At 40.1% G+C, this 22565-nt stretch overlaps 1 protein-coding gene across 5 annotated transcripts in view; it reads left to right on the top strand.

The window, feature by feature from the left end:
* Window positions 1-22197, top strand: part of tbc1d30 (TBC1 domain family, member 30) — a 28929-nt gene extending 6732 nt beyond the window's left edge. Inside the window, exons 1-14 of one of the 5 annotated variants that reach the window (XM_085386883.1) lie at window positions 3614-4142; window positions 6410-6471; window positions 7023-7088; window positions 7659-7784; window positions 9033-9218; window positions 9406-9475; window positions 10318-10416; window positions 10537-10705; window positions 12139-12244; window positions 12333-12439; window positions 12910-13049; window positions 14140-14379; window positions 15418-15507; window positions 17646-22197. In XM_085386883.1, coding sequence (XP_085243009.1) covers window positions 3980-4142; window positions 6410-6471; window positions 7023-7088; window positions 7659-7784; window positions 9033-9218; window positions 9406-9475; window positions 10318-10416; window positions 10537-10705; window positions 12139-12244; window positions 12333-12439; window positions 12910-13049; window positions 14140-14379; window positions 15418-15507; window positions 17646-18919 — 2898 coding nt within the window. In that variant the 5' untranslated portion in view covers window positions 3614-3979 and the 3' untranslated portion in view covers window positions 18920-22197. Of the gene's footprint in view, window positions 1-3613; window positions 4143-5579; window positions 5656-6409; window positions 6472-7022; window positions 7089-7658; window positions 7785-9032; window positions 9219-9405; window positions 9476-10317; window positions 10417-10536; window positions 10706-12138; window positions 12245-12332; window positions 12440-12909; window positions 13050-14139; window positions 14380-15417; window positions 15508-17645 lie in introns of those variants that run through there. The other 4 variants (XM_085386884.1, XM_085386881.1, XM_085386885.1 and 1 more) reach the window with 4 other exon arrangements.
* The last annotated feature ends 368 nt before the right edge of the window (window positions 22198-22565 follow it).

Here is a 22565-nt window from a genome sequence, read left to right as displayed (position 1 = left end):
TAAGTTTGACAGCAGAAATGACAGAGTGAAATAATTCACCCTGAAATTCTCAGAGTGAAAGTACAGAAAGGATTGTGTCTGCACGTCTCAGGAGTTCATTGGTCTTTGGAGGCGCAAATAAACTAGAGCAACAACTTAAAACTGAGAGGTACAAATCGTGGATGACATGATCCAAACCAGATTTGTCAAACAACAGGAGAAATGGAGTTTAAACCAAAACATGCCAATTTATGATCCAAAAAGAAGCCGAAACAACAAAAAAAGTAATGATAATAATCTTTAAAATGTATGAAAGTGGAGATGTCCAGTTAATTTAATTTAATTAGTGTAGGTGAGACCAAAACTGTTTTACCTTCCTATACCAGGCAATACGCAGTTTTTAAATGCTGTAACAGCCTCATGTACGGAAGCCCGTTTCTGCAACTTTAAAAAAAAAAGTATCCATAACTCAAAATTTCGAGTTAGCTCTGTCAATCAGTAATCTGGAATGCGCACTCAAAACCGAATCACAACAAATTGACGCTTTCGAAAGTGCGTTTGTTGATAGTAATGCCATGTGATTCTGCTAATAAAACAATGATTTCATCATGTGTAAAGCCACGCTGAAAATATCCAGCAATTTGGGCATTAATGACTGGCTGTAATACTGGTAGCTTAGCTGTAGCATTTGTAGCTGAGGGATTCAGCTTCCGGGTAACAAGAAAATTATGTAATTCACGTAGATTACTGATTAGCAGTGCTAACTTGAAATTTCGAGTTACTTTTCTCAAAAGTTTGAGTTAATAAGTTGAAATTTCGAGTTATGGATACTTTTTTTTTTTTTGTGTGTGTGTGGCAGCAACGGGCTTCCATACTCATGTGGCCACTACAGGAACTGTAGATTTTGGCCTTAACACTGATTAACTCCACTTATCAGACACCTAGAGGCAGGCCTGGCCAGAGAAGTGAAGATATCACTGAATAGCTATTATGCATTTACTGAGACTGTTCTTTTCCATCACTGTGCATCATATTGGCTCCCATCATGGTCTCTATAACAGAATATAAGCTTTCCAGTGCTGCTTTCCATTTACAGACTTTATGACCAGGCCAGTCGTACACTAGGTGGTCAGTTGCACAACACAGAACATTAATATGGTAATATGGCTCCTGTTGAACACTGCAAAGGCTGTGATTTGGCTGAATGGTTTTTGCTGGTGACATAGAAAATACTACACAATAAATTTCAGTCAATGCTTTATTACTTTTTATTGCATGAAATGACATGAACGTGTTTATATCAAGATTATGACTTCATAACAAATAGCAATTTATGATCTAATTGTTCCTACAGGGGAAAAACAGACCATCTGTTACTACAGGATGTGTGTGAGTGTGTGTGTGTCTCTGCATTAGAGCAGTGTTTCCCAACCTTTTGGAGCCACGGCACATATTTCACATTAGAAAAATCACACGGCACACCACCAAACAAAAATGTCACAAAATGGATATTGCTAATTTTTCCCCACACACCAGGCATAGCCGAATTGGCTCGGTTTGTCCCCAGTATACCCTTTTTGCTTTCTTCTGACCACTACTCATGCTAGGGTCCCCAAAGAGTCCTGATACTTTTTTGCGCCATGGACCCGTTTAATGTCAGAGAATATTTTCACTGACCGGCTTTTAAGGTGTCGCAGATAAATACAACAAAATAAAATGATACGACCGAGACACAAACTGGTATTTTGTAAATATAATAATAAATGCGAATTCACTGTGTAACTTTATTAGCAGTGTACTCCTGAAATGCGGCAACAACATTGAGAGTAACATCCTCCTCTCAGCCCTTTAATGCTCTCTGGTCGCTATGGTAATGCGTAAATATTTTTATATTAATATTAACATCAACAACAGCAGCAGCAGCAGGCAGAGCAGGAAAAATGCAGTCAAAATGTAATCAGGTTGAATTATGTGTGGTATAATTTTTCATCTGCATCTTACTAGTTCATAAAATGTCTGATTGTACTTTTCCTGACTCTAAAATTTCAGTTAATTTGGGCATGTTTGCCTGAGGGCTGGAAAGAGCTTTTTCAAACTGGGACATTAAAGATTTATCAGTTAACTATTTATCTTACAGTATCTTTTAATGATGTCTGTCTGCTGTGTAACAGCAGCTTCTGTACATGAGCAGATGTGTACAGCCCCAAAATAATTTCCATGATAGAAACACATTTGTTATTAGTGCTGTCCTTGGAACATAAACATCTAGAGCTGAGGTAATTCATCATGAAGCTTTACTGGCTGAACAGTTTCACCACAAAGGCCTTGATTTATTTTTATGTAAAGTCTGTTGCAGGTAATTTCATTTAGACTAAATGTTTTCCACTCAGGAAGCACTTCCTGCACCTGTTAGGGCTGAATCATAACGCCAGCATCATTGATTTTCATTGCAAAGATTTCTTTGATTGCTTGCCACATTTTGTTGGTAGAACGTTTATGAAGATGGATAACTAAACGGAGGGAGAGTATACACATTTTAGGAAAGGATTTCTGTTTGAATTGTAGGATAAGTCAGTGTTTCCCAACCACTGTGCCGTGGCACATAGGTGTGCCATGAGAAATGATCAGGTGTGCCATGGAAGATTATTTGGTTCCACCTGATTAGTAATCTAAGCGACAGGCGTGAGTAACGGGCAGAACAATTACCTTTTTTTTTCTACTAGAGGGCAGTACAACTACCTGCTCTAATCAAATGGATTGCCAACTGCCAGTAAAACAGAAGAAGACGCAGAAGAAATTACACAATAGTCATGCTGCGAGTGAGACAAGGCAGCGCGAAATAGCAATGGATAAATATTTAAAAAGAAAAAGTAGTCAATCTGACCTGGTCCTGGAGAAAATTCCGACCGAGATGAAGGCCCTAGCATGAGTAATGAAAGCAAAAAGTACTGGGGGTATACTGGGGACAAACCGAGGCAATTCCGCTATGCCTGGTGCGTGTCAAAAGATCAATATCCTTTTTGTGACATGTTTTTTGTTTGGTGGTGTGCCGTGTGGTTTTTCTAATGTGACATGTTCCGTGGCCCCAAAAGGTTGGGAAACACTTGGATAAGTTACCCAATGCCGAAAATCTTTAGAAAAATGGTGTAATCGTTCTTTTCACTGTGTACTTTAAAGTTTTGTGGAAGAAAAAAACTCTTGTGTATCTTTGTATCTATGAGCTGCTACTTTAAGGAAGAGCCTTGCCTTTTTGACACTTGACCTTACCCCAGAAAGGGTTTTCCTGTCTGAGAATTAATCTTTGCTGTAGGTATAGGAAAGGCATTTACTTGGTTGCAGGTCTTCTGTCTCTTCGTGTGAAGTGTTGTGCCCTGCTGTCAGATAAAGTCTGCCCACTGCTGTCTGCTCATCTCAGTTCACTGTGAAAGGAAATGTGACTTTGTCTAAATAGATGTAAGCAGCGAGATGACATTGTTGTATTAGGTGCGCTAGGATTTAGTGGGTTACAAAACTGAATCTCCACTTCCCCTTTCCATGCGCTCTCCTCCACCATTACCTCATCCTTTTATCTTGCCCCACATGTCTCTCCATCCTACCGCATCCCTCCGTCCGTGCGCCTCCTCCCGGTGACGCCATATCGGAGGAGGATGAGGAGGCGTGCAGCAGCATCAGCGGCGCTAAAGGAGCACAAACGGTTACTTTCGGCTATTTTTTACCTTTCTTATGTTTAATGCATAACTTGGAGCCTTTGAACATGGCGTGCTGGGTGATTTAGTACCGCACTTACTGATACGTCGGAGATATGTTGTTTCCTCCGGAATAAATCAGAAGAACGAGACATCACCGGAAGAAGGCTGAAACATCAATTTAATCGATTGATTTACAGGAGAGCGTTTGGAGGAGCGGCCAGAATGTCTTCTAGCCCCCCATCAAAGGAGTGCCTGTAAAAGCGGAACCAAACGATGAGGTAACTGAGCGCGTTTACAGCTCTGGTTCCGGGATGAGACAGGAACGGCTCCCCGCCGCCGGCAGAAGGCCGAGAGCGGGCGTGAAGCAGCGGCAGCAAAGCTCGGGAGGGGTCGGTAACATCATCAGCAGCGTCCTGAAGAAGCGCAACGGGATATCCAGGAGTGCACCCCGGCTGCTGTGCACCTTAGAGCCAGGTGACCTTCGAGTATATGGGCTTATTTTAAACATCTGCAGGCAGAGCAGCGCTAAAAAAGGAATACATGCCAAAATACTACGAAATGTTGGGCTGAAATATCTAATAATATTAATAAAGTCCACGCTGTTGTTGGAGATTTTGGGTCATGTGGGTGCAGCAATTTTTAAAAAAATCATACTTTCCTTTACATATCGTAAGCCAAGAAAGATCACATTCAAGAAATATGTTTCCAATTATGATTATCAAAATAATGGCACAGTTAAGCATTAATGTGGTATTACAAACATTTTAAGAATGGATCCTTTAGGACTGTTTAAAACAATAATTTGTGTGTTAGTCATTTTAAGAAATGATTAACCAGCATAGCGAACAGTCATGAGTGACTTGGCTTATTTTCTGTGTATTTGCGGATGTCTGATGCATCAGACATGTGGTTAGCAAATATGTGCAGGTGACATAAAACAAGCTATTTATTTCCAAAGAAATGGTATATATGGCATATGAGGTCATGGGAAAGTGTTGTGCAGACACCAGGTGCTAAAATGAATGGGCACATCTTTAGTGGCTGGGGTTGCTGTTGATTTGCATTCATAGGATTTACTTATAATGGGAGTAAAATATTTTTATATTTGTCAACCCCATGCACTGGGTTTGATTTTTGTCATTAAACATTATTATAATGTAATTCCAATAGTAAATGGCTGTAATATGTAAATATTACAGTACAGTTTACAGTAGTGAACTGTAGCACATTGTAAATGAAAATACCAATAATGTGATGTAAGCGACAAAAGGTCATGGCTGGATACATATATTAAAATTTCAGGCATGAATGTGTCCCACTAAAACTGTTTGACCCACATTTAGTTTGAATCTTGTTAATGTGGAAATCATTATGATACAGGCTGGAAAAAACTTTATAGCATAGCTCATTAAAGTAGAATTGACAATTAAAATGGAATAAGACAAAAACCTTAAAAATACTCGAGATCACTTAAATAGAAAAGGGGGTAACAGAGCAAGTCGAAATCTAAACGAGACGCAGTGAAAGTAAGAATAAGTAGATTCCAGGTTTGAAATAAAACTGAGACGTTTCTCTGGCACATGTGCGGCAGTGTAAGAGATTGTTAAAACCGCTGCTGTATTTGGGTGGAGGTTCGTTACCTTTACCTTGATAATCGATCAAATTACAGACTTTCAGAATAAGATTTGAATCGTGGACTCTTTTATCCCATCATTTCACACTCTCCTTGTTTATGTTCGTGTTTACCGTGGTTATGTCACGTACACTGTGGAGAACTGGTTAAATTTGCCCTCTGAACTTTGCTGCTGCCGGCCTTAGCTGCAGTTCTGTATCCACACTGAATCGGCTGCGTTAGACTAATCTGTGACGGGGAAGTAGGAGGGTTTTCCGCGTTAATCCTCTCCTGAAGCCCCGAGAGGACACTGCAGAATAAAACTGCGCTCATCCATAATGGCGCACGACAAAACGGCAGAAGCGGACCGTTCAGGTTACAAGCCATTATTTCTTATGTTCGGAGTTTCATCGTAGAGAAAAACCACGCAGGTGTCCCGCGTGAGCGACACCAATCCTCCAGAGGCTGAGCTGGATGGGGACGGGAAGGCAAATGGCCGTAGTCGGAGCTGTTGGCGTTGAGCCGAGAGAACTGGCATGTCAGGACTTTACGGCTTCTTAACTTCAGATGAGAATTTCTCTTCCGGGTAGTCTTCTCGTAGGGCTGTATTCTGCTGTAAATGAGGTTTTAGACGATATTTAATCAGTGAAATGGAGACTGAAACGCGGATTCAGCACTACCAGGAAGTGGAGAGCGACTCACAGCTCCAAAGCAAACCAAAAAATATCACAGTCGGGAAATGAGATGTCCATTTTTCCTTTGGATACACGTGAAAATGTGTAAACTGCGCCATTTTGCCATTGGGTGTATCTGACTAAAACTAGCAGAAAGACTTGAGATCTTTAACATTAAACATTAAGCAGATTGTTTAGTGAAATGAGAAGTACACAAAGGTGTTTGAGGAAAAATGTTTCTCTGGAACGTTTTTTATAAATGTGGGTTTTAAATTATGAAGATCAATAACTTGGGTTCATTAACTACCTTATGTTTTAAGTGTGCGATTTCCAGATAACATTTCTGTGCATGTGTACACATTTAAACAAAAAAAACAAAAAAACAATTCTGTATCTGGAAAAAGTCTGAACATCAAGTAGAAGGTGCCTCTAACCAGCTGTTTGTTTGTTTGTAGGGGTTGACACAAGGCTGAAGTTTACCATTGAACCATCTCTGGGAAAGAATGGATTTCAGCAGGTGAGGGGTGACGATACACTGCCCATATATTAAGTACACCTTCAGATTATTCTGCAGATACCCCTCCCCCCATATTAGCAATGCATAATTTAGACAAATAGACATGTTAAAATAAAAATGTCTACCATACGAATACTGAATATATATTTTTTCTTTTCAGTTCATCTTCATTATAAAAATAACTACACATCTTTAAGCACACTTGAACCAGTTAGACAACCAGTGACATTAATCGTCACACTAAATATAAAGTTGGATGAACGTGATTGCACTGAATATAATCTATATGCTATTAAGCCAGTAACTCTATTCGATACCACAAGTATCCTTCCTTGATACATCTTCTTTTTACTACTTTAAAGCTGTTGGTCTGAAATTATGTTTACATTCCACTACGTGCATGTTTAGACTCTATGTAGAAGATGGACATATAGTGAGTGAGACTGGATAGCTTTTTCCTTTTTCTTTAATAGAGTAAGCATATAAAAATTATAATTCTGGGTATTTTCATTGATAAACCAATTAAACTGAGTGCTTTTTCTTCCCCACAGTGGTACGATGCCCTCAAAGCTGTGGCAAGACTTCCAACTGGGATACCAAAGGAATGGAGGAACAGGGTATGTTGCTCTAACCACCCAAATATAAGCTTTGTAAGAACTTTGTCATACTCAGTGAGTAAAAAAAGTAGAAACTCTCTCTGTTTGGGCACAAAATTGCTTCCATATAAAAAGGTGTTTTGATAAACAAAGCGTTACACATTTTTCCTCTCTGGTCGTGTTTTGAAGCCATCGGGGTGTTAAGCAAATAAAAGCGAGAGCCCAGCTGTGCTATTGCAAGAAACGTCTGTTCACTTTGTTGTCGTCAGCCTTCGGGCCAAGTTTTTACAGTCATGAGAGAGAAAGCGTAGTATGAAAGAACAGTGTGTAGAGGTACTTTATCTACGCTCCATTCATCTCACAACCCAGTTTTATCTTTTTTGATGCAAGTATGAAGAAATGGAAGCAATTACTTTCATTTTGTCAGAAAATGAAAAGCTTTTCTCTTGCGTGGATGTAAAACGATGGGAGTCACAGTGAACAGGGGCTCCTAATTGAAGTAAAAGTACCGTCTAAATGTTGGCTGGATTTCTACAAAAACCACAGCACCGACTGACTCATTGTTTATTGGCTGCTGTTGTCATTATCCAGGTTTGGCTAACCTTAGCAGACCAGTACCTCCACAGTATCTCTATTGACTGGGAGAAGACTCTTCGTTTTGCCTTTAATGAACGCAGCAATCCAGATGATGACTCCCTTGGGATCCAGATCGTCAAGGTAACCAAATTGTATTTGCAGCATATAGCATAAAATACAGAACAGGCAGACCACTGAATACCTTTTGAAGTGTAATGTAGACATAGTTCAAGGTCACATGCAGGGCATGGTACTACTCCACGGAGCACTCAAAGCACTTCACATACAAACATTCATAAAGCTCTTTTATTCTAAACATTTTGGATCCTGTATCTTTAAAAGAAAGGTCCTGGCTTTGATAAATGAAATGCCAAAAACTGCAGTTCTGTAATTGGCCACTTGAGGCTGGCTCCTAGCATACATTTTACATAAAAGATGGATGCTGTCACTAGGATGTATATGGATGGAGACCCTGAAGCTACATCCGTCTTATACAGCCATTCTGTGGTGCTAAAAGCGCGTCACCCCTGTATTGAAATGTCCAGGATAATCTACAACTTCAAATTAAACTTGTAACTGCAACTAGGCTGTCAAAGGCAAGAATTTTCATTATGTATTTAATCCATTTATCTGTTTAAATTATTAGTGTTGATGACTAGTAATCCTAACACAAAACCCCTGAACCTGTGCTATGAGAATATCTGAATGTATGATGCGGTTTTGAAATGTTTCCTGACAATCACAGAAAAAAGCCTTAAAAACTTAAAAAGCTGTGATTGATACGAATTTAAAAATTTCATTTATTCCTGTAAAGTTTTTTTTTTTTTTCTGTAAAACTAAGGGCTAGGCTTAGTTCTTATGTCAGCGATGACGTAGACGTCAGCATATTAAAGGTAAATTATTCCTCCAGACTGGGTGTGAATGTCATCAAACTAGCATTTAGTCCACTCAGTGTAGTCTGTGTTTGAAACTTTAGTACTACACTGGATTCAAGACCTATAATTATTAACATTCCATCTTTCCCCTGACCATTTTTTCCTCAACCTGTTGAGGAAAAAATGATGAGCTGTTTTTGTGAGTGCATACATCCGTAATGGCTGTTTATGTGCATTCAACAGTTTATTCGAGCTACCAATAAAATATAATGTGTTTCTCGGAAGGTGTACCTGCTTAGATGCTGTTTGCTGATGACTTGTGCGTCAGAACACAGGATGACTCTGTCAGCTGAGTCATTGCAGATCTTTGCTGTTTCTCACTGACTCATTGATTCAACAGAGGAACGGCTGTTTCCGTAAACAGGGCAAAGTCTAGTCATCATTTATCCTGTTTAATGTTAATGCACGTCCTTGTAATAAAATAATCCAAGCTGTTGTTCCTTTTCGTCCACAGGATCTACACAGGACAGGCTGCAGCTCTTATTGTGGCCAGGAAGGGGAACAAGACAGGGTGGTGCTGAAGAGGGTGCTTCTGGCATACGCCCGCTGGAATAAAACTGTGGGTTACTGCCAAGGATTCAATGTACTGGCTGCTCTTATACTGGAGGTTACAGAAGGCAATGAAAGTGATGCACTGAAGGTATACACCAAAATCTAACCATATAATCAAACTCAGGTCATTGAGTTTAGTCTGCTTACATATGCTGGTGGAATTTAAAATAAAACATTTTTAAGTAGCTTAATTTGCTTTGAATGATCATAACCGTGCTTAAACCATGTTTTTTATTTATTTTCTGTTCTTTTTTTCCCCACTCATCCATATCCAGGTGATGATCTATCTTATCGATAAAGTGCTGCCTGACAGTTATTTTGCCAACAACTTGCGAGCGTTATCAGGTAAACAGCCTATGACAGTACACCTAAGATTTTACTGGCTGCCATAATATCTAATTTTCACACTTATGTGTTAAAAAGATGCTAATGACAATATCGTCGTGCCAAATGTAAAAATGTGAAAGTGGACACCAAATTGCAGGAACTCCATCAGGGCAGATACAGAGTGCTTAACAGAGCAGCAGCAATTAGAGATGCAGGAGATTATCTGTCTGCATTTTAGAGTCATGACTGTTTTGTTTTTGATTGTTTTTTTTTACTCCCTTGGGTACATTTATCTGATTTGGAGATGAAATAATCTCCATAAATGCATTCCTGTATGTTGTAGTCCACACGTAGGCCTGGAGTAGTGACGTCTCAGCTTCAGTCGTATATTGTATTTCCTGAAATGTAATTGGCTATCATCCATCCATCCATCCATCCATCCATCCATCCCTCCCTCCCTCCCTCCACCCTCTTATCCAGGGCCAGGCCCCGGGGGTTGGCTATTGTGTGATTGAAATTAAGGTTGTTTCATAATTTTTTTTAAATTTGTAAATAGGGAAAAAAGAGAAGCTTAATCTGAATTTCTTTCATCCACTAACACTTGAAGCCCTACAAAAACTGGCCGACGCCCCCAGAGTCTAAGTCAGCAGATGGGTCCTACCTGGATTTGAAAACACTAGTGATTTAATGGACTTGACAGAATAAATTTTATATCAAATTGGGTTTATTTTTCCAGTGAAAAATGAAAATAGTTATGTAAATTTAAAAACTGTGGATCTGGGGATCTAATCTGAGGATTAATGAATACCATTAACTTTTCATCACGCTAGATTTCTTACTCTGTTGTCTCCTCCTGTCAGTGGACATGGCGGTATTCAGAGACCTGCTGCGTCTAAAGCTGCCGAGGCTTTCCCAGCACCTCCACCACCTTCAGAAAGCAGCCAACCGAGAGGCTGGAGGTACAGTTGCTATATGGGATATTTGGTCACAAAGTCTGTAAACTATTTAGATGTTCATCCTACAGAGAGGCTAAGAACTTTTTCATGTATGTTTAATATCTGTTTGTCTCTCTGCTGCAGGCAGCTACGAGCCTCCGCTGACCAACGTCTTCACTATGCAGTGGTTTCTGACCATGTTTGCCACCTGCCTGCCGGCACCCACCGTGCTGAAGATCTGGGACTCTGTTTTCTTTGAGGGGTCAGAGGTGCTGTTTCGAGTTGGTCTCGCCATCTGGGAGAGACTGGGAGAGTAAGTGAACCTACCTGCAGTCACACCTGGTGTAGAGAACACACCCAAACACGTATGTTTTGGTAATTCTGCTGCAGATGTTACATCAGGTGTGGCTTGGCTGTTTGGTTGCAGTGTTACTCATGCATGCACATTATGAACAGAGGTGGGGTGTAGCTTACGTGTAACTAAAAAGTGATTGGCTGCTGGAGTAGATTTTATATCAAGATTTTTTTTAGCCCTTTAGGATAGGGGAAAACTGGACATTTCACATCATCCATTCATGCATCTGGGTCAGTAGCTCTCCCTAGCCACTACCTCCAGCTCTTCTGGTGGGACACTGAGGCATTCCTAAGCCAGCTGAGAGAAGTCCAGGTTCTCCCATTTGGAAATTTTCAAAACACCTCACCTAGAGGAATTCCAGTCAGAAGCCTGAACCACAGAGCTCAGCTTACTTCTTTTGGTGTGTAGAGAGTAGAGGCTTCGGGCCCCTCCCAACTGACTGAGGTCCTTACGCTATCCAGTCCAGATATCCTATTGAAGCTTCGTAATGAACTAATCATTTCATTCAGGTGTGTTTACCCAGGGTAATATCTAAAACCTGCAGGACACCAGCCCTTGAGGCCTGGAGTTCAACACCCCTGCTTTAGAGGAAGCAAATTTCTGCTGCTTATTAATGGCAAGGGCAATTAAATTCTCTTGCAAGCACTGAATATTATAATATAAAATATAAACTCAAATATAAAAAAATAAAAAAAAACTGGGTGGAGGTATGTAGCTCAAAGCTACATACCTCCTTGAGCACCATGCATCTCAAGAAAATATCACAAAATAATCAAGATATTCGTCTGTGTCCAGGACTGCAGTTCATGCATGGTGCTCAGGGAGTTATGTAGCTTTGCGCTACATACCTCCACCCAATTTTTTTTTTTCAGTGTTTGCAAGAGAATTTAACTCATTCACTGCCAATGGCTGGCAGTGAATGAGTTAATTTCCCTTGGTATTAAAAATCCACTGAAAGCGAATATCACCCTTGCTATTCTATTTTATTAATAATAATTACCCCGGAAATGCATCCTGTGGGGTTTCAGCTGCTGGAGCTGATTGCATCCAAACAGGATGTGAGTCCACATATCAGATGGAAAGTGGTTTTGATGGTTTTGAGTCCCTCAAAATGCCTTCAAGTCTATTGTTTTGCAGAAGCTTCACAGAGAAGATGAAGAGGGCAGGACGTCAGACATGGGAACAGCACAGTTAATCTGGTTAATTTTCAAAATAAAAGGCAACCATTTGCAAAAGCGTGTTTAAAGTGATAAAATATTCTGCTAACACTGTTGATAAATTCTGACATAAATAAAAATTGCTTATCAACTTTTTACGTGTATCCCACATCTCTGATGGTTTAAATCAAATTATAAACCCATCCTTGGTTCTCTCACTTCCTCTTTCTTCAGGAGGATAGAGTACTGTCAGACAGCAGATGAGTTTTACAGCACCATGGGTTGTCTCACTCAAGAGATGTTGGAGCACAACCTCATCGATCCTACAGAGCTCATGCAGGTAGTGAGCAAACTTCACACACACTACTTTAATGCTGTACATGTTGTGATCATGGCTTCCTCACCTGTCTCCTTTCTGTGTCTGTCAGGAGGTTTACTCCATGGCGGTGTTTCCCTTCCCTCAGCTAGCCGAGCTAAGAGAGAAATACACCTACAACATCACTCCGTTTCCTACGTCAGTGAAATCCAATGGAAGGTTTGTTCTAAACTCAGAAGATCAATAGTGCTGTGTAAAAAAAAAAAAAAAAAAAAAACACAACTCAATATTTTTCCACTTTACTACTCTTAAAGACATTTTTATGTTCTCTGTGACCGCTAGTGATGACCTGGAGGTGTGACCATGGGACAGATGCTTGTATTCTACTGATGGTCACTACTTTCAGAAGGAAAATGGCGCGGTATAGGAAGCAGTAAAGCCTCTTTGTAATCACCAACTATAATTTTAATACAGAATTAACTCATTGTAAATTAAAGCAGTGCAACTCTGCTCACTGACACTAATATTCAACATTAACAGTAAAATGTTGGTCGTCAGCAAATGTTCAGAAAACCAAAACATTCAGTCCAAAAGTGTGTTTACACTCTTTTTTTCTGTCTGTCTGACATCTCGCCTCTTGTACAGATAAATATGTGTATTTTGTGGTGGTGGTGATGGTTTTCTTGCAGTAGTGGTCTGGGCAGCTGGGAGAGCGATGATGACGCCGACATGGACGATGAAGATTCTGTGGTGACTGCGCTCGGCTGTCTGGGTCCCCTGGGTGGCCTACTGGCCCCCGAACTGCAGAGATACCAGAAACATCTCAAAGGTCAGCGCACACACACACACACACACACACGGGATTTAAATGGTGACCCTCAGTGTGGGTACAGTCAGGAGCCAAGCAGTTCCAGATGGACTGCTGCCCCAAATCCTCGTGTCCTGCCCTTAATATGACTCTAAGTACTGACAGACTCTGATCCGTTTCCTCCAGACAAATCCCCACTTCCTGCTTCTTCAAGGACTCGTACAAGCATGAAAAAGCTGAAACCAGCCAGGGGGCTTTAGTTAAAAACATTGGTTAAGATCTGTAAAAGCTGTTTTCCAAACCTGAGCTGAACTTTTAACCTCATAAGAAGATATCAGTACAACTGTCTTAACCTACTTCAAAAGGGAAACTCTGCTCATTATATTTGGAAGCAATGTGAAGGAAAAGAACATCAATCAATCGCCTGCACAGGGGCTCTGAGACAGCAGAGTAATTACAGTGAACAAACTGAGCTGCTTGTCTTTGACGGGGATTTTTCGTTGTGTCCTGCTGGAAGAGCTGAGATGGAAAATAACTTCCAACTTTCAGTGAAGCTGAAGAGAAAACAAACAATAATTCACTCAACAAAATGCACTTTATGTCATCTTCAAAGGCTGCTTGTCTAAAAGCGCCATGATTGTGATGCCATCAGAGGCAAAGAAAACAGGAAAGAGTGACTCAGCCCGCTGGGCTTACTTTGAAAGTCTTTGAAACTTGTAACTTCTAGTCTCCAAAACACTATCAGACAATGCAGCATGTTGTGTACATTTAAGTGAATGCTCCAGATGTTATCATCTATCAATAGCATCAAGCAGCTTTTTTTTTTTTCTCTCGCTTGTACTAAATCTGATGTTTCTAGTGCAGAGCTGATTTTGATTTAAAGCCAAACTGGGCAAGTAAATAAGTATGAAAAAGAGCTTAAGAAGAGCCAAAAAAGCATGCTGGATTTGGCCTGTTTTGTATATTCTGCTTAAATTGCTCCATCTGCCTTTTTGAACCACCAGCTAATTTGACTCTAATCACTTTATTTCATGTTCAGTCATAAAATAGATCCAAACAAGTGGAAATAATAAAGCATGTGTTCTGGTTTTACATGTATTCTTGCATTCAGACCAGCGAGGCGAGCAGGGAAGCATTGCAGAGCTGAGCCCCGGAGCAGTGGGAGGAGGAGGAGGAGGGGCTGGTAGTGGAGGATCAGGAGGAGGAGGAGGTGCAAGGGCAGAGCATCAAGCAGCCATTAACGGCATGATGATGGAGAGAATGAGCACCGACATCTACGCCCTGAAGAAGCAATACGCACGCATCAAACGACGGCAGCAGCAACAGGCTATGCAACTCTACATCCGCACAGGTAAGTGAGAAATGAGTAACAGCATTCACACAGCTGGTTTACCAAGATGATGAATGTCTTTGAGCTTTTGTATTGCTCAAAGACACTCATATAAAAAAAAAAAAGCGTTTCATTATGTTCATTATTTATTTTTTCAGGATGTTTTTACATTTTTTTTTTCTTCAGTGCATAAATCTTGTGTGTTTCTGCTGTCGAGACACACCAGAACATTTCTTAAAGGGGACCTATTATACATTTCCTATTGTCTGTTACAATTGTGCATGCTTGTATCAAACATGACCAAAGTTTCAAGTAATGATGTCAGCAAGTACAAGTAATACCTGTGAAATGCTAGCTCAGGCTTCAGTTAAGCAGTTTTAGACACTTTGTTTTTCTACTCCTTAGTCTTTATGATGTCATATTTAGGGGATATCCCTAAATATGGTCATTTTAGGGATATAGCTCAGCTTTTCCCACAGATTCATGTAGTATTTGTCATTATAAGGAGGCAGGAGAGAATACACATATATCAAAGGAAGCACACACCCAAGCGTTAGAATATAAAAGAGTAAATTAAAAACCATATATATATTCCTCCAAAGATCAATTGTCACTAGCCGAGGTCTGTTTGACCATGGGATGAGAGACTTGACACGACTAAATGACATCGATGACTGAAATGAACTTCAACAGCAACCTCACTAGACCGTGAAAATCTAGAGCAGGGATTTCAAACTAATTTTACATCTTGGGCAAGACCAGTGAAACGCCTCGTTTTATCAGTGCAAAGATATTTAACTAGTCAGAAGAAGGCTGCCTTAAAAGGGAGAGGAGCTAAATTAGCTTCTTTCAGACAGGATGGTAAGATAGATGAGGCTAATTTTTAAATATTAATCATGCAAAGCTACTCTAGTAGACTTAAAAGATAAATGTGGAGCTGAAAACGAGACTAATGGGTCCCCTTTAATAAATAAAATGCCAGTGAAATGGTACACATGGATGAGAATAAAGAAACCAAAAAGCCAGCTGTTGATGATGATTATGACGTGTGACTCACAGGACCTGGACCTGTAGCGCCCACAAGTCCAGGGGTTCTTCAGGGGGCTTCCAGCAAACAGAGTGGCAGCACTACTGAGCAGCACACTGACGGTACTTGTGTCAACAGCCATTCTGAAATTGGGTGTTCTGGGGATTATTTGAGCAATCTTTGGTGTTCGACTTTTTAGAAATGGTCTTTATTGGAATCAACAGATTCTTACCACAGACACAACTAATACAAGTAGAGAACTAAATTCTTCTGGGGAAATCTTGCAAGACCACTGAATGATTACTAGTGGTGTATATCTATAAAAATGATTGATTTTTGACAAAATTCTGGTTTTCGTTGGCTCGGTTTTGCAGATGGATGATGCTCTCAAAATGCTGTGCAGTGCACACATGTGTCTGCAGTGCTAAGAAAGCTTTTATTTATAAATTTGACAGCTGTTGTCTGGTATTTTGAGAGCCTTTTGGAAACAGGTGTCACACTCTACTTTTATATAACTGATATTGGATCAAAAATAAGTGTAGAAAATGAACTACTGTAGCTACAACTGGTGATGGTTTTGCTCTGGTTACAGGTGACATACACAATCAATCACCTATATATGTATTCTGAATGTTTATTTGGAGGCACCTGTCACTGCTATGTATAAATAATATCCTTTACATGCATAAATAATATTTGTATACATTTAACTGCTCTTAAATATTTTAATTCTTATATGAAGTGTACAGTATACATTATCAAAATGCTCTGTAGTGACAGATGTTTCCAGTTACACTTGATTTGGTCAATGATTCACATTCTTTGCCTGCATGTTGGAGGATTTCTCTGTTTTGGGTAATCGTGACACTAACCTTGATGAGCAGCTGCAGCTCCTTCCATGTCGTATTCACACATGATTTATAAGGCTTGTGCAAAAGTATTACAGTCACATTTGGTGTTTTCCCTCTGCAGCTGTAAACATTTGTGCATAACACGCTCTGTAAATCACTTTAATCTGTTTTTAAAAAGTCCTGCTTGTACTGTAATATGGTTTATTTACATTGGGAATGGGCCTTAACACTGTACATATTATGTAATATGAGAAAAATAATTTTCACTCTAGTCCACATCTTCTCTGAATCTCATTATTGCATAAACCAAAAGCTCCGCATGCCCCTAGTGTTTGATATCTTATATTGCTGCTTGGAATAGCTAAGTGTTTAAAAAATGTTAAAAAAAATTATTAAAATAGAAAACATGCAGTTATATACAATTTTTAAAACATCAAGCTTTACTTGATGGTTTCTGTATCAAATAATTATAAAAAGTTAAAGTAAAAGTTGTTAAAATTGAATGAAGGTTTAGTTATCTAGAGGAAATAAAAACAAATAATGGTTTAATTGGGTCTAAATAAGCTAATAAGACTTAACAGTAGATTTTTTTGAGCTAACAGGAGCTGTCTTAACCTAACAGGAGAGAAAACTAGATATCTAGAAGAGCTAGCAGAAGCTAACTAAAGCTAACATGGCTAATGGAAAACTAAAAAGGGTTGAGTGGGGTTGACAGGGGCTAATGGTAGCTAATTGGAACAAATGTGAGCAGAAAATAGGTAAAAGAAGCTAGCAGAACTTATCTGAACCTAATAGTATTCAATATTAGTAATGGCAACAAATGAAAGCCTAAAAGAGCAACCGTACCTAGATGTCTAACAGTAGGTACCTGAAGCTAAAAGTGTATGTTTGAAGGTACCATGAGCTAATTGAAGCTAAAAGAAACTACTCAGAACTAACAATTATTTTGAATGAACAGGTGTTGATGGTATCTTAATGTGGCTAGCTAAATTAATCTGGAGGTTATACGAGTTACTAAGAGCTAAAGGGAGCTAACTAGGGCTAACAAAAGCTTAACATAACTATCTGGAGCAAAAATCAGGCTCTAGTTAGCTTTAGTTATCTTTGCTCATGTTATCTTGTTTGTTTTTTAATCTTCTCCCCTAATTTTAATGGTGTTCATATAATGATAGCATGCAGCAGTCATGATTTGCACAGCAACAACAAAATTATGTTTACAATTTATTTTATGCCTTAGTAGTTACTTTGGTCAGCTAAATAAATTGTTTCTCTGGTTAAAGGGCAAAGTAAAAATGTCTCATGGAATTCTGTCATTTTTATGCCTTCTTGGTAAGCTCAGAGAGCATCTGTTGTAAGCTTGTTTTAATACATTTTGTTTTATTCTCTCTGAACTGTCACCTCCCCTCCAGATAAGTGTCCTGCCACCCGTGTCCTGGCCTCACAGCTCAACCCTTCCAGTTCAGTGATAAACCATCTCCTCCTGGGCCGAAAACCACGTGGAGGTGCTCGAGGCTACAGACCCACTTCTGCTACAACGTCCATTTTACCAGGGGCCCGACCTAGTTCTCTGTTCCAGAGTCCGGTTCCTCCGGGTTCCCCAGCCAGGCAGCGCTGTAGCTCCCTGGCCTCAAATAGCACTGGATCTCCAGGAAGCTCCAGAGGAGGTGGAGGATCACCTTGGCGCGCTCATGTTCGGCAACATCGGAGGAATATAGCTAGGGCTAGAGCTCAGCTGGGATTTGGAGATTCAGAGGACAGGGAAGATGAAAAGGAGAAGGAAAAAAGAGAATCAGCAAAGTTGGAGGCTGAGGAGCAGGAGGAGAAACAGAGTGAGGAAAATAAATGGGATGATGAGCAGAAAGAGGCGAGCGACTCTTTTATACCTCTGTCTCCTGACTCCTCTGGTACGGGGTCAGCATGTGAAGAGGCTTTACAGGGTTCAGATGAGACTAAAGGAGCAGAAGTTGCAGATGTGGTAGTGCAGCTGGACTCCCTGACTCTAGAGAGTGAATCAAATCAAAGTTCTCCCAACGACCAAAACCCAGATACAGTACCCAAATTACCAGAGTTTAAACCTGCACCCCAAGTCCCTCTCCTCCCTCCACCGCCATCCTCCATCAGACATAAAGAGTCTGACTCATCAGAAAGACACGCTGGCTCTGTCAGATGCTTTTCTCCTCCTACTACTCCACCACCTCACCACTCCTCCAACTCCTGCATCTCTTCTTCATCACCTTCCACACCAAGCACACCCCACTCTCCAACAGCTCCTCCTTCTCTTGATCAATCTTCCTCAGATTCTCCTACACTAACCTCCACTCCAAAACCCAACTCCACCTCCTCCTTACCACCTTCTTCATCAGCTAATTGCTTATCTGCGCTCTCTCCTCCTGCCTCTTCCACCTTTTACAAAACCTCCTCCCCCTCTACCCCCTCCCTCTCCTCTATCTCCTCATCTTCTAGATCCCAAGTCTCCTCTTCCCCGTCAACCCCGGGGCTCTCCTCCATTCCTAAACAGCAAGTCTTCTCCCCGTTCCCTTGTGTGAAGCAGCCCAGGAAGTCTGTCGCAGCCAGAAACCTGGGCCTCTATGGTCCCACCTCCAGAACTCCCACCGTCCACTTCCCTCAGCTCAGCCGCAACCTCAACCGCAGTAGTGCAGCCGGACTGACTGGCAGGCGATGAAAAGTCCTGACTGAACCATGTTGCCTCCTGCATATTAGGGAAAACACTTAATAATAACCGACAGTATAAGGTCTAAAAGATTGAAGCTCAGCTGTAGTTTAAGAAGTAACTAAGTGTTAACTTTTTTTGTTGGGGGGGATTCCCACTGCATTAGTACATTTGAGGAGCTTGGGACAGCATCCAGACCCTCACTGTGGCCTATGCAGGTCATTCTTGACCATAATGGATTTAAAAAAAAAAAAAAAAAAAAAACAACAACAAAAAAGATTTCCATGGGTAGAGGCTCCATCTGTTAAGTGTATACACATCTCTTCAGTAGCAGCTTGTTCTCCTGGACTGAAACGTGAAGATGCTGTGGTCAGATTCTTCCCTCTGGACTTCCTTGGACCATATTTACCAATACAGTGGAGTATCTTTTCCTATGAGTTTGCACAATAGCCATCCAGTTGTTTCTATGCCAAGTATTTTAAAAATAATAAGTACACACGAAACATGACATACCTAAGAATTTCTGTAATGGAGAAATGAAAAGAACTGCCTAATGATGTCCTGAAGCACTTAACATTTTTGTTGTAATGTTAAAATCTGTGCATGTGTTTGTTTGTTTCTACCAGTCATCAAGAATGAATGAAGATCAGGGGCATTTTTTCTTAGTTTGTTTTGAAGGCTGTGTAAATGAAATTAATCTAAATATAAAAAGCATTTGTTCTGAAACTGGTTACTGGAATTGATGAGCTCTTGTTTTACAGTAGTTCCAAATGTGATGATTTATAAGGCAAAGGCAGAAACACTTATTGTGTCAGCACTTTGAATTTTGTCCGTACAAGTATTCAACCACAGGAATGCTTTTCACTGGGCTTTTACTGCAATGCAGCTGCCTAAATAAATGAGGATTCCAGCATGAGAAGCCACAGTACAGTTCTTATGATGTATGCTTATGACCTTTGAGAATTTTGAAGTTCTAATTCAGTTCAAGTCTCAGAAATCAACCCGATAAGTTGATACAAGTCAGACTTATACAAATAATCCAGACAGCATTTACTGCAGTGTGACAATCATTACACCGCTTAATAATGCTGCATCTGAAAGAGAAAAGGTTCTGATAGCTTATTTGTAATTTAGCCAAAACTTATAAAATATCCTCAGTTTTTGTGAAATTGGTTTATCTTGTGAAATGATTCTGGTTCCTTTCACGTATTTATGCACATATTATTCATTTTATATCGGTTTATGACAAAACTGCCAAATTCACAGACGTGTACTGCACTTCACTTGACATAAAGACATCCAGTTGTTCTGAATCTCTTATCTTGGATTTTCTGAGGAATATTTTTCATTGAGGCTTTCACAAGACTTATTCAAAGTTCAGAAGTGCATATATCTATTAAGTGCTTGAATTTGTTACCCCCTGCCTGATTTATTGGCTGAGTTTTATTGTGGCTTAGATTGGAAACATTGGGAGACGGACGTGTTTGTCAGCCTGAATGCATTTTAGATGCTGCTGCTTGCATCCTGAGGTATTATTAGTTCAGCTGATGCCTTCAGAAACACTGCATTATCCAGCTAATAGCCTGTAACAGCACCATCTATAAAACTCACATGCCCCAATTGTCTCATGAATTCAGGAAAATAGGAAATGATGTATGCTTGCAGTCAGGTGAATGTTGTGTGCTTCTGTTTTTCATGCATTATCCAAGTTGGCCCAGAGGAGCACACTTTTTCTTTCATGGCGCAACTTTAAAAATAAACTTTTGCTTTTGTGATTTTAAATAAATAGCTTGCTATGCTTAGCTAACATTTAATTTAGCTAAGCCTACGCATTTAATTTCAAATGTAACAAAAAGAACAAAAAGTGAGCTGGTTACGAATGTAGGACAAACAGCTGCACTATGATGTAATATGTGGAGAAGGATTCGTCATTAAATGTGATACGTTTAGCTCAGTCTAAAGCTGAGCTGCAGAAGAGCTGGCTTTAGAGCTTTAGGTTTCTCTCATTTTCTTATTTTTAAATCTTCATTGATGGAAGTTGTGCGTTGCACAGGGGGACAGATAAGAAAAAAGCCGTTAAAGCAAGCTGTTTTTAGCATTCCCACTCCATCTTGTGCACAATCTCTTGGTTTGGGTGGTTGATACTAGGAATTTAAACTCATCTGCCTTCACTGTCTTTACTCCTTGCAGCTTCATCATTCCACCTCTCATTCACACACATGTATTCTGTCTCACTTATGTTCCTCTTTATTCCAGCGCATACCTCCACCTCTTCAGCCTCTTTTACAGCTGTTCTCTACTCTCAATAAAGATCAGTCTTGTCTGCAATCATCATAGACCATGCATACTCTTGCCTGAACTCATCTGTCAACCCGTCCATTACTGTTGGAAGCAAAAAGGGCCTATCTTGAACGTCTCTGTCACTTCTGCCAACAACGTTCCCATATCTTCATCACTTTTATAGCCCCTCACTTCCTCCTTACCAATCCTCTTCCTTCATCTATCTTCTTCTTTAATTTTCTTCAGTAATCAGCTCCTTAAAGTACTCCTTCCAACTTAACACACTGTTAATTCATTTAGTATGTTTCTGTCTCTATCCTCATCCTAACCTGCTGCATATCCTTTCTAGTGTGATCTCTCTCTGCCTAGAAGTAAAAGTCTTTTTCTCCTTCTTTATTGTCCAGCCTCACACACAGCTGCTGTTTTTATCCATAGTTGCAGAAATTTGTGAAATTGTTAGCATAGTTAAGCAAATCCAGTAATCCACTGGAGACGCATGGATTGTTTTCCCTACTGAAATTTAAGTCTGAGCACCTGTCTGGGACCACAGGTGTGATCCAGAGTTCATCAGTTAATTCATTTAGTATGTTTCTGTCTCTATCCTCATCCTAACCTGCTGCACATCCTTTCTAGTGAGATCTCTCCATGATCTCTCTTTATCTCATTTAAAACTTCATTTGAGTTTATTTTCTCATTTAAGTGTAAGGGGGAAAAAAGCATTTGGCACAGCTGCTGTATCTGGTTTCCACGGTCACATTTTAAAATCATGAGTCTTTGCCGTAGTATCACGAAAACATCTGTCATTTCTGCATAGCATGTCATTTTCCCCCTGATTCTCTTGCCAACAAAAACACTGTATTTGGTTTCATGTGACGCAGCAGCTGTGTGTCGTATGTTGTGTATGATGTGTTAAAGGGATATGTTACCACGTACTGTACACCAAACTATCCTCAGTTACTGTAAAGAGTTTTGATGTAGTGTAATTTACACACTCCAAATAAAGAAGTACTGCGAGAACAAGAGGCGGCTCGGCTTTATTGAGACATTTTTTTTCCTTATTGGATGTTATTGTCTTGAGAAAAAGAGAGTGCTGTGAAAAACAAGTACACAGCTAAGGCTTCCATAGAAGTTAAGAGCAGCCAGGTGCTGCTAATCAAATGGACTTGATTAACTAATCGTCAGCAGGTGTGAGCAGCTTTTGCACTTGGTGGTCTGGAGTGTTTAGGTGTGTGTTAATGAAATACCACAGTCTTCTCAGGAGAGGATGGCCCAGCAGATTTACACCAAGGTCAGGCCATGTGTTGTTCAAAAAAAGCTGTAAAACCTGCATCTCAGAAATTAATTATCATGTTAAATGTTAAAGATTATGAACACGTAT

The sequence above is a fragment of the Rhamphochromis longiceps genome, linkage group LG17, assembly GCF_057381845.1.
Source record: "Rhamphochromis longiceps isolate RC_006_pf linkage group LG17, R_longiceps_female_GT1.1, whole genome shotgun sequence".
NCBI lineage: Eukaryota > Metazoa > Chordata > Actinopteri > Cichliformes > Cichlidae > Rhamphochromis > Rhamphochromis longiceps.
This window is presented reverse-complemented; position numbering and strand designations above follow the sequence as displayed.